Source organism: Volvox carteri (genome assembly GCF_000143455.1).
Source record: "Volvox carteri f. nagariensis unplaced genomic scaffold VOLCAscaffold_100, whole genome shotgun sequence".
NCBI classification, from domain to species: domain Eukaryota; kingdom Viridiplantae; phylum Chlorophyta; class Chlorophyceae; order Chlamydomonadales; family Volvocaceae; genus Volvox; species Volvox carteri.
Window position 1 is genome coordinate 304,193 of NW_003307643.1, and position 12,164 is coordinate 316,356.

The 12,164-nt window shown below is 51.4% G+C and overlaps 2 protein-coding genes across 2 annotated transcripts in view; one reads left to right on the forward strand and one right to left on the reverse strand.

Moving 5' to 3' along the window:
• Nucleotides 1-4,440: 4,440 nt before the first annotated feature.
• On the forward strand, nt 4,441-6,308 carry vmp19 (metalloproteinase, extracellular matrix glycoprotein VMP19; the record flags this gene model as incomplete). Its single annotated transcript, XM_002958620.1, has 3 exons — nt 4,441-4,894; nt 5,354-5,721; nt 5,922-6,308. Coding segments are annotated over 3 exons (1,209 nt in total), but the record flags the coding sequence as incomplete, so codon positions are not given.
• A 4,966-nt stretch (nt 6,309-11,274) lies between these two features.
• VOLCADRAFT_108252 (uncharacterized protein) overlaps nt 11,275-12,164 on the reverse strand; it is a gene marked incomplete at both ends in the record, with an annotated part of 5,094 nt that continues 4,204 nt past the window's right edge. The window contains 4 exons of the mRNA XM_002958635.1: nt 11,275-11,394; nt 11,481-11,669; nt 11,745-11,896; nt 11,965-12,159. Of these exons, the coding sequence (XP_002958681.1) occupies nt 11,275-11,394; nt 11,481-11,669; nt 11,745-11,896; nt 11,965-12,159 (656 nt within the window). The remainder of the gene's footprint in view (nt 11,395-11,480; nt 11,670-11,744; nt 11,897-11,964; nt 12,160-12,164) is intronic.

Genomic DNA, 12,164 nt, shown 5'->3' on the forward strand with positions numbered 1-12,164 from the left:
CACAGATGGCAGGCCAGGCGACGAAACTTTTCCGCGGTCAAAGGGATGGCGCCTCGCTCCACATAACCGGCGTCACTAAGGTCCCGCCCGTAGCCCTTGACATAGCCTCGCACCAAGGAGCTGTCGCAAGGATTCCCGCGGCTTTGAGAGGCGTCATAGTCCCCTTCCCGGCCCAGCTGCTTAAAAGCAGTCGCAAGGCTCGAGATAACCCCTTTCACAGCACTGGCGCTGGGACGCCGGTCAGCCCGCAGACGCCCAGGGTGCCGGGGGAACCACCATTCCACCAGATACGAAACAATGGACATAGGATCGCAGGTGAGCAAGGTGAGCCCGAGAGACTGGCGCTGCAACCAGCCATGAAATTCTCGCGCAGCACTTTGAACCCGCCGCCAGCTCTCCGAGACCCACTGACGTTGGTGCACCTGGTAGATCGAGAGCAAGGCGGCCGTGAGCGGCGGCCGCACCGACACGTCCCCGGTAAACTCAGAGTAATACAGAGCCGCGACAGGGTCTAAAGGCGGCGGCGCCGACCTCGGGAGACGGATAGGGCCCGCAGCAAGCGGAGGCATGGCAGGGAGAGGATTACCAGGAAAGACCTGCGGTGATCATAGAGCCGAGGCGTAGGATGCACTAAGCTGACGGACGTCCATCGAAAACAGACAAAACGTACCAGCGGCAGGTGTAACGGCGGGACGATGAGATCGTCACGCACAGGCGTAACGGTAACGAATCGATGAGTAGACGAAGTAAGTGGGTCTTGGCCCCACGGTAAGCCGCCAGGTACGAGAGGAAACATAATGCTAACGTGTTACTCGATTCAGGAACACGGAAAATTATTACAATAAAACGGGGCGCGATCGCGCTTCCAAAAAATTTGGATATCACCGAAAAGGGCCTAAATTCGTTCGTGCGTGGTGCGTGGGGCTCGCTTAGGCGGAGAGCGTTACAAAGGTTGTAAGTGAGCCCTTCGTATCATACGGATGCTCGCCCCAACTAATCCGGCCCTTACGGTGGCGGGCTCTTTGACTTCAGAAATCGACCAGACATCTGCAAATCCCAGCTGGGATGTGATACCCGGAAAATGGCAAAGTGAAGCGTCAAGTAGAAAGAAGAAATTCCTAAGAAGAACTAGTAATAATGAACGTTGTATTATATGAACGTTCGAGCTATGGCGAGGTCCCCGTGCACGTGAGAGTCATGGAACGGGGACCCCAAAACGAACGGCGCAAGGCCTCACACGAGGAACTCCCCGTCAAAAGCGCAACAATTTGCATTTTTGTTTGGTACTTTTTTAGCAGCTCCAAAACTTTCTGATGCTGTAAAAGCTGCAAGCTTATTAGGTGTAATGATGAACGAAGGTTCAAAACGTACTCCCCGAACCGTTCCTTCGTTTTGAACCTAAAGTGAATTACCCATTACCTCTGCTTCTTGTAAGCTTTCAATCGATTCAGCACCATCGACTCACAGTGCTCATACAGATTATCAAAATCTCATCACAACATAGGCTGCGGCACTCTCAAACGCAACCACTTCAGGCTAAGACAATTCCGCTTTTGGGCAAGCCGACATTACGCTTATCGTGTTGTTTCATGCTGAACAGTTTTTGGACAGAAAAAAATGCCATTACTTAGATGCATTATTCAAGACCGAGCGTGCACTGATCTATCTTTTAAAACGTTTCAATGCCAGGAACTCAAAATCCATAGGGTCGTCGTAACTTGAAATCGGAAAGCTCAAAACCTGTACGGCTACGCGAACTTGTTGGTGGGGTGTTAAACTGTGGGCGGCTCGTCCCGAGAAAGGACGGGCGCTGGGGGCCCTGACCGGACCGAAGCACAGCGCAGGAACGGGCGCGCGGCTCCACGTCCTTCTGTTCCTCCACGCACACCTCACTCCCTCACTGGGGCACTCTTCCAGCCCCTGGCTAGGCAACACAGCGGCGCAGAAAACTTGAACCGAACTAAGGGAGAGCCGCGCGAGAGGCGCCATACCACCTCTAGGAACCCTAAACAGGCTACCTGCCCCCACGTGTTGTCGGTACGACTTAAGGTTACACCGGCACTGAGTTCTACTGTTTAGCACTAACATGAAATGCGCTGGACAAACGCTGATCTCACGTATGCCTGCAGCTGCGAACCCACCGGACCTGGCATCTAAAGCAATAGTTTATTTTTAACAACTACACAAAGTTTGTTTGTCGATCTCTAATTATTAAAACATTATGCTCAACCTGCTTCTCATTCTATCACTCGCTGGTAGTATGGAAGGTAAGTAATATGGCAGGACGGCGTGCAGCGGTGTTACGGAAGCTGAGCATGATCCTCGTCGCGCTCTAGGATTGCTGCAGTGAATGTTTTGGGTGGGGCATTGTATTATCATAATGGTGGAAACTCCTGCAAGCTGACAGCGGGATGCGGGGTCTCATTACTTAGCGGGCAGCAGCAGCATGCGTGCTCCCTGCGAACACAGGAGCGCAAATCAAAAAGCTGTATGTAATGAGCTGTAACTCTCATTTCTTCCATGTGCGCCTGCATGCTGGTGTTCCTTCTGTAGCTGCGAATACTATTACCGACGCAAATGCCGACGAGTTGGAGGGATCGACGAAGCAAACGAAAGCGCCCAGCATGGCAAATGAACAGTTTGATGTAGTTTGACGTGCGTTATTTAAAAGAACCCTGAGTTTTCCGGTGGTGCACATGCATGCTGTTGTATGTGCATGTATTAAGACTTACGCAGCTCCTAATCCCTCCTACGCTGATCCAGCTTAATCCCACAGAGTTTCCATGGCGGGGATCAGCGCCGGATTTAAAGCTAATCCCGTCCCTTAATCCGCACTGGGAACAGACCCTAATACATATGCGCGCATATCAATATGACGGTGCCCTTGCGCACGGATATGCTGAAGTAATCAATGCTTCCCCTGCGCTTTCGTTCATCTCAATATTGGCCGTGCCGCGTGCGCGCTTGCATGCAGTGGTGCATGCGGTGGGAGCTCGGAGACTCATCGCAGAGAATGTCGTCAGAACGCGGATCGTTGGGGACCTTCTTTATCTTACCTTGGATAACATCCAGCAGTGGCTAATCCGTGATAGCGAAGGAGCGCTGATACCGCTCAGTGGCGGTTACATACCACCCGAAAGGGACTCAAGGGGTATTCCCATTTCACCTGGCGCGGTGGTGGAGCTGGTGAGTGTATTGTAATGTGTGCGCGTCGATTCCCCTAGCAGCTCATCCCTACTGGCAGAAGTGTGATGAGGGGAGCGAAATGTAGGAGGTACTACAGCGAGCACCAAACCAGTAGTGTCAAAGGTGCTGTACACAGCAGGAAAGGAAAGAGAGCTGGCGATACTTATTTGAATGAACGTCAATCATTTGGATGCGTCGCATCTATATATATTATACATCACATGTGCGTCGCACTACCCTTGGCTATATCCATGGTATCGCTCCTTGTGTGCGTGTGCATGTTACAGCCGTTGTGGGGGTACACAAACAGGCGTCGGCCAGAGACCTGCTGATAGCTATTCATGATGCATGTATGATGTGAAGACCCTTCCGAACGAGTCGTTCTGATACAGGAACAGCAGGCGAACCAGCATTATTCCAGCAGGACCAATACTGGTGATGAGCAAGTTATTTGGATTATTGCTGGACCATATGGTCCATGCAATGCATTGCATGACATTGCATTGTATGTATGCATGCCAATCTACGTACTGGTCAGCAGCAGGGGCCTCCTTTTAAAGGAGGCAAGTTGTCGGCAAGGTGCCGGCAAGTCGCCGGCGAGCATATGAAACATCGGCAACAGCAGCAGTGGTGGTATTCGTGTGTGTAATAGGAGTTCAGCGTGCTACCTGCTGCTGCTGCAGCTGCTGCTGCAAGCAATAACGCAGCAGCAAAGGTCTTCCTTGACTCCGCTTGCTCTGGCCTTCAACAATTTGGAGCCAAGGATTATTAAAACGTTTCGCGTGTAACTTAAGTTTTCAGGCCGTATTTTTGCAATCACCAGTTCCAGAATACCAATAAGTTGTTACGTGCCTCAATTACTTTTTTCATGCCCCCTTGCTTCACAGGGTTGGGTCATGCAATCCATGCATGCCAGCTCTGTCTGCGCTGCACTGCGGTCTCATCACATGCCACAGTCTCATCACCTACAATGCTTGCATCCCGGCTGCCAGTGTTTGAAGTCTACACGTGTATGTGCCCGTGGACATAGTACTTTGTGACACGCACTAGCCAACGGCGCATGCTGAACGAGTAGTTCCCACGCGGGTGCATCCAGAGCACATGCTTACTTATATGTGAATCGGTGAATGCACGTATGTACAGGACTGTCTTTTTAATGGGGCGACGGGCGAATGCACACCCGACAATTCGACTACCCTGACCACCATCCGCCTCACCCCAGAAGCCCTGCTAAGCGCTGCTGAACCCATCTACCAGCGCCTCCTGGTCATGGTTCTCGACTACCCGGCTTGCGGCTTCCCCGCTAACATCACAGAGGAAGAGATCCGGACCCTCTACCTGGGCCCAAATGGGGATGGCAAGGGGGGCCTTGCTGAAAAGTACACGCAGTGCTCCTATGGGAAGTTCAACCTCAACATAACTGCCTTCCGGGCTGTGCGTGTGACGCACCTGTGTTCGACACCTATCACGACTAACTGTAGCAGCTGGGCAATGTCCACCCTGGCGGATGCAGCCACCAAAGCCCTCATTGGCCCTGCAGCCTTCTCATCCTTCAGCCACTACACCTACATAGTGCCACCGGGGCTTCAACCAGTGTGCCCCTGGGCAGGGCTGGCAATATTGCCGGGCCAACAGACCTTCCTGCAGACATCAGCCAATGGAGTGTACAGATGGGCAACAATAATGCATGTGGCCCTAAACAACTATGGTATGTGTGATGGGTGACTGCCTGAGTGTATAGATATCTATCGCTGATTGATGCTGGACCAAACAGTAATGCCCAAACATGCAACTTACAGCAACTTGGGCGTTAACGCTTGTTTTCTTCTAAAACCTACTTGCAAGCCATTTGGAGGTGTTAAAATCAAACTTGTAGGGCTTTGGTAGCAACGGTTCGGTAAGTAGTACCTTGATCTTTAGCATGGCAGGCAACCCATAAGTGATATACATGCATCCTAATTCTGCTGCACGAAGGTCTGTAAAATTTAAATCATATGTAAGTCGTACTCTGGCATAATAGAAAGGGGACGGTCCCTCTCTCTTCCTATGAGATACTCGGTAAACAAGTCTAATAGCTATTTACGATTCGGCTTCCAACCTGTATTATCCTAGTTCTCTACCAGGGCGCCAGCTAGTACTCTATGTGCTGCTCGTTACATGTGCACAGGTCTCTGGAACTCTTGGCAGAACGGCACAGAGTACGGCGACTACTCGACGGCTATGGGTCGCGGCAACGCTTGTCCCAACTCTGCGGAGATCTCCCGCATGGGCTGGGCCACACCCGCGGTCGGAGGTGACCAGCTGAACAGCAGTGCCTTGCTGCCAGGCACTACGAAAACCTTTGTGCTGCCTGCCACCTACCTCACCGGCAGCAACAACTACCTGCGTGTCATACCCGACTGGCTGAGTATGTACAACGACTCAAAGTCAGCTCTGAACCTGTACATGGCTGTCCGAGTAGCAAGGAAAGGCGATGCTGGCCTAGGACAATCATACGCTTCCAAGGTTAACATTCATGAAGTAAATGCCACGATGGTGAGCGGTGCCTCCAAATACCTATCACGAAATGTTGGATGCGATATTTGTAATTGGTTTTGGGTGTCGAAAGCAGGCATGGATATTTCGCTACTGCAGTGCAAACTATCTAAGTGATATTTCGCTACCGGCACGTGCACTGATATTTCGCTACTGCAATGCAAACTATTTAAGCGTTTTTCTACTGTTGCTGCATGCAGGATAATGGCTTACCAAACCTCTATGCAAACAGCGACCGCAAAATCCAGTTCATCAACGCCGTCAGCCCCATGTCCCAGCTGACCTTGGATGTCTACAACCTAGTCGTGTATGGGGGATCATGGGTCGATACGGACACCTTGAGGGTGCACCTCTGCCGATTTAAGAACTCGCCTTTTGAGTGTCCTTCCCTCGGCGACCTGGAAGCCCAGCCACCTCCGCCCCTTTCCCTGCGGCCCCCGAGCCCGCGACCTCCTAGACCTCCACTGCCAAGGCCACCGCCCCCATCTCCTGCACGAATAGGTAAGTTTGCCTACCTTGCTTGTTGGCTCATGCGAGCTCCGCACTCGTTTCTGGCCACCAGCAGACCATTATTCATCCAGGGCTGATACTCTGATTTCGTGTAAGTATAGGAAGTTTAGGTGTGCAGGGTAATGTGGGAATCCAGCTAGTGCGGTAGTAGACCTAGGTGTGCAGCTCTCATACCTGCAGGAATGAACAGGAATATCGATATTCCTGTTCATATAATATCGATATTCCAGTGATATCACTGAACCCCACAACATCTGCAAGCCTTCTACGCACGCATATTTCGTTGATCGCTTCAGGTCTCATTCTTTCCTTCTTCCATGCATGACCTACACACATGCACAGCAGGCGGGTGTGTTTGGTGTGGCTAGTGACAGCTAGCTGGCTTCCTTAATTTTATTGATGTTGCGTGCATGCATGCTCAGGTCCGACATACCAAGTAAAAAATGAAAGTTTAAGTTGCTCCGGGTGGGACCATGAAGCCTAGCACGTATTAAGGGATTCAACGATGAAAGGGTTGCAACATACAGTCCACATTGGCCGCCATCAGTATTTTGTCACGCAGGAATCACTATGCCTGCGGCCCATGTTGCCGTCCACTTGCACGTGATTGGAAGTAAATCCAACCTGTCCTCAGACACCATCTTAATAAAGCCCACATTTCAGGGTAATCGTGGCTCATCATCATGTAACCATGGCTCATCATGGCTCTTACCAGCAATGGTTCTGGCGATTCCAACATACATATATCTATCATACTAGGGTTTGGCACTACTGGTAAAGGCGCGACCAATGCCCCCGGGAAATCCCGGGAACGATACCCATTAGGTTCAAAGCTTTTCCGATGATGGAAGGCATTGCGCCCCTAGTTGATGGACGGTGGTGACCTGGGAAAAAGTTAATTTGCGAGCCGACCAGGAAAGGAGTTGGGCCGCTGTCGACCCGGCAGATTCCGTTGGATGCTGGTGGTTGGTGCGGAACCTGAGCGATCCACTGAGAAGTTGACTAGTACTAGGGTGACTGGATGAGGGTGCCCCGAAATACCGGGGAAGGCAGGGTTTCGCAGGGTAGCTGCCACGGGCGAGATACACCCCCCTGTTTCACACATCATACATCGATGCCATCGAGCAAAGGCTTGATTCATATGCCAGCCCCGAGTAGGTGTATGTTTCACATTGCCCACATGTACATGTACACATAATTATGCTTATGAGCAACTTAAACGAAACGGAAGCATTGTAATAAAGGGTATGGCTGGTTAAGCTATAGCTTAAATACATAGCATTGTTGGTAAATACATACGTACGCCTCTATCTCACTTGCCCATATGCATACTTCATCCCTTGCAGCCTGCAGCAGGTTCTCAGGCTATTCACTCATGGTCGACAGAGACCACGTAGGGGATGATATTTGGTGCAGCGTAATTAGCCAGCAGGGTGTCGCGGGGGCCTGTTCCTCCAACGGCGACTGCAAAGCGTTCAACTCATATGTAGTCAACAATGCTACCTGGGGCTGTATTAAGCGCATAGCTGGGCCTGTACGACCATTGGCAGGAATCTGCTATTACCGAGGTATGTAATGGAAAGCGGCCGGCTCATATATTGGGAAATATACCCCAAAATATATATCCTGTTTTTTTTATCAAATTTAAGAAAGAAAGTGGATAATGTCGACCACCGTCCAATCACCGCTCAAGGCAAAGCTTAGGAGTACTCAGGGTGATGCCAAGGAAGCTGTACCCTTAATGTAAGAAGCTTCTTACATCCCTCCCCCCCTCGAGTGAACCTCCTCGGGCGCCCCCGGGCATATCCCGTGGGATTTTGGTTATTTGAGGTCGCGTAGGATTGTGATTTTATGGTTATATGACAATGTTGTCAGTCCCGTCCCCTTCTCACAGCTCCTGCGACCAGTTCTCATTCCGACCCGGATTAGAATCTGCAATTATGCGCTTGCAGTACTACCCTTCCTTAAGGAATGGTTTTTCTGACGATCGACAATAGCCCTCACCTTCATTATCCAGGCGTTTTTCTCTGATAAATCCTGTAGTCGGTCCAGCCATGACAGTGCTCCTGCATGCTCCTGATCCTGTTCTTGCCATTTTAATAAGTAGTACAGTGACCCTCTCAACGCACGTACAATTGTTATCCGCCGCTGCCGTGTGCGCAATGAATACCGCCCCACGTGCAGCGTGCCCTCCAATCGCGGGCTACACTGTTGCCATTGATATGGATCATCCGGGTGATGACCTTGCATGTGAGGGGCTTATTACCATCGAGACAGCAGCCAGTCGGTGCACCACCGATAGCAGGTGCAAGGCCTTTAACACGTACGTGGATTCCAGCTCAGGGAACCTGGCCGGCTGCTTGAAGAATGCTTCCGCACCGACGTCTCCGGCATCGGGTGCTTGCATTTACACCAAGGTCACGACGAGTAAGTAAGCACGTCTGTAGCTTGTTTTAGGGTCTGTTGATATTGCACTGGTATAATGGATAGGGACCCTTGCATGCTTTCCTGTTCGACAGCAAGTTCGTCATGGTCTATACTGTATGTGCATGTGCGTGAAGCTGCTGGCTGCTGCTGATGTTAATTGTTGCTGGTGCATGCGTCTGCAGTGCCTGTGCTGACTGCGTGCTAAATCTTAACGCAGATTGCGCCGTCATCCCCGGCTACACCCTTTCGCCTGCTGCTGACCACTATGGCGATGACATCAACTGTCAAATAACCACCGCTAATGGGGGAGCCAGCATTTGCTCGAGCAGATCAGATTGCAAAGCATTCAATTCCTACACCATCCAGGATGGAACGCAGTGGAGCTGCGCCAAACGTGTAGCCAGTCCGCTGGCCAACGCAAATGGTATTTGTTTCTACACCAAGATCAATAATTGTAAGCCATTGAACACCCATAAACATCTGTATATGCGCTCCATATGTATGACCTATCTACCTATCTATCTACCTATCTACCTACCTATCTACCTATCTATCTACCTATCTATCTATCTATCTATCTACTATCTATCTATCTATCTATCTATCTACCTATCTATCTACCTATCTATCTACCTATCTATCTATTTATCTACCTATCTATCTATCTGTCCATCGATGTATGTATGTATGAGCTATTTATCTGACTAGCTAGCTATCCATCCATCCCATCCATCCATCCATCCATCCATCCATCCATCTATCCATCTATGCGAGATGGGGAATGACACTGCAACTTGATGTCGCACCTGCCAATGCATCTTAATAAACTCCAAGCGATACGTGGAGTAGAACATACATACAGGAACACGCACGGCCAGGATAGGATTAAGCTGCGCTAGAATACACGGATTGCACGAGGGATTATTAAGATACGTCTGCGAAATGTTCATTTCGGAAAGAAAAGTTAATTGTGTTGTTGGATTTAGTATAGGTGAGTTTATTAGCTGGGCCCCAACGGCTGTACAGATGAACGTCCAATTCATATTGCAATCGCTCGCAAACTCAATCATCATCCCGGCTTGCTTTGTCCCGGTTACACTTGCGGCCTGCAGCCTGTGCTCAAGTCCCGGGTTACAAACTGGCAGCGGACCAGGATCATTTCGGAGACGACATTTACTGTGTTCAGCTTAGCCTAACAGATGCCATCAGCCGTTGCAACTCCGACACAAGGTGCAAGAGCTTTAACACCTGGTACCTGAACAACGACGGATCGGCTTATGCATGCTTGAAGACTGTGGGTACTCCAACGACACCGAAGGCTGGTGTTTGTTCATACGTAAAGGTTTAGCGTCGTGAATAAGGTAGAGAAGGTAGGACATGGGGGATAGTGTTACTGCACGCGCATGCAGGAAAGCCTAAGCACCGTAACCTAAGCTGGTACGCCCGCTTATTCATATGTAGTGTGCGGTGTTTGCTTGCATGTGCAACTTGTGGTGCGGACTTCGTTGATGCGTACAAGGGAAAGCCGTCAAAACAATCGTTGCGTCGCTACCCGCTGCCTTGATGTCCGCATAAGATTATTGGGTAGTGGATTCAAGATTTTCCGGTATGAAGGGGTTAGACCCGCCGCTTATGTGGTTTGGCCTTCCATTCTACACGGAACATTATAGGCTTTGGGGAGAAGGCATTAACTCAAACCCTAAGTCAATCTTTCTCGGGGTTCTATCTCCGCTGGTTTGTCTTCCTTGTCATCTCCTTTGGTTGCTCTTTCGGCTTTCCCCAAACAAAAGGGAGCTGAAGTCAACTGATGCGAGTAAACGAAGGGGATAACCGAAGCGGATGAAGGAGGGTAGGCAACTGGCCTCAATCCTAACCACCCCTTGGTCTCAATCCGAAAGTGTAAACTCAATCCAAGGGGTCTCAATCTCAATCCCCTGTTGTGTCAATCTCAATCCCCTGTTGTGTCAATCTCAATCCCCTGTTGTGTCAATCTCAATCCCCTGTTGTGTCAATCTCAATCCCCTGTTGTGTCAATCTCAATCCCCTGTTGGTCTATCTCAATCCCCCCGTGAGGCAATCTCAATCCCCTCATAGGGCAATCTCAATCCCCTCGTGGTCAATCTCAATCCCTTTGAGGTTTCTATCCCAAACCCTCCCACGTCAAGCTGACCAGCTGAAGGTTGCCTCCAAGTCGTTTAGCGCATATTATTATCTCATAGACTGGGCAAAGTCGAGCATTTTGCAAGCAGGGTATCCATTTTAACACAGGCAGGTTGGCAGGCGGTTCATTCTACAAGCATCGTACGACACTAAAGGGCCGCATCGACTTATCTGGCCCCGTACCGTTCCGAACAACGGCGCGCACACACACACCCTACGAATGCACAACAATCATGCTGCGGGGGGGGGGGGGGCCCGCGTTGTTGCCCCAACCCGCGAAGCTAGTCGCGCATGCCGTCAGCGCACAGTCCCCGACGCCCCTCCTTATTCACGTTACGGCACAAACGGCGACAAAAGTGTACAGGTAGGCAGGCGGTTCATTCTACAAGCATCGTACGACACTAAAGGGCCGCATTGAACAACGGCACACACGCACAATCTCCGAATGCACAACGCCTAGATCATGCTGCGAGGGGGCGCGTTGTTGCCCCAACCCATGTAGCCTGCCATGCATGCCGTCAGCGCCCCGCCACTCTCACGTACAAACGGCGACGTTGCATCGAACGAGGCAGTAGCCTCTCGACCGGAAGGCCAACAGGTCATGCGTTGTGGGGCACTTTCTTGTACCTCGGCCGACCGCGGGTGCTGTGTCCGACCGGTACCGGCATGGGCCTTTCCAGCACACTGTTCAAGTCCGCCAAAGTGTCTGGGTCCATGTCCCGTTGTAGCTTCCGCTGGCGGAGCCCCTCGGGCTTAGGCGCCGCCCTGCCCTTTCCACGCCGCCTCCTCGGTTCATCCCCCTCTCCATCGTCGAGGGTGCACTGGTTGGCGGTGCAGTACGCACGCAGCGCCTGCAGGGTACACGAAAGTATCCTGTAAGCCGACTTGTGCCACCGATACAACTGTCTGTCATCGACTACACACACCTGCGTGTCCTGTTGGTCCAGGTTGTAGTTGCCGCCTAGGATGGCGTCCGGGCCAGGGGTCATGCACACGATTTGGACGATGGACTTGGTCTCCCACAGCTCGTTCGGGTCCCGGTCGACCGCGTGTGGTAGGAAGTATTGTCCGCTTGCGCCTACATACAGGTTCCGAGTCATTAGCCCCAAGGCGCTTGCATTCCACCCGCACAGATGACTGCCTCACCGGTTTGCGAAGGGTGTAGAAGGCGGAGCAGCAACCTGCCATCTGGGTTACCGATGTCAAGCCGCCTGGTGGTAGACAGGCGAGAACGGGCTGCACCCCTGCCACGCCCCTGGGGGCAGAGCAGCCCCTCCACCAGGGCCACACGCACTACTGCGCGGCCCTCCACCTCCTCCAGCACGGCCACATAGTCGCCGTCTGAA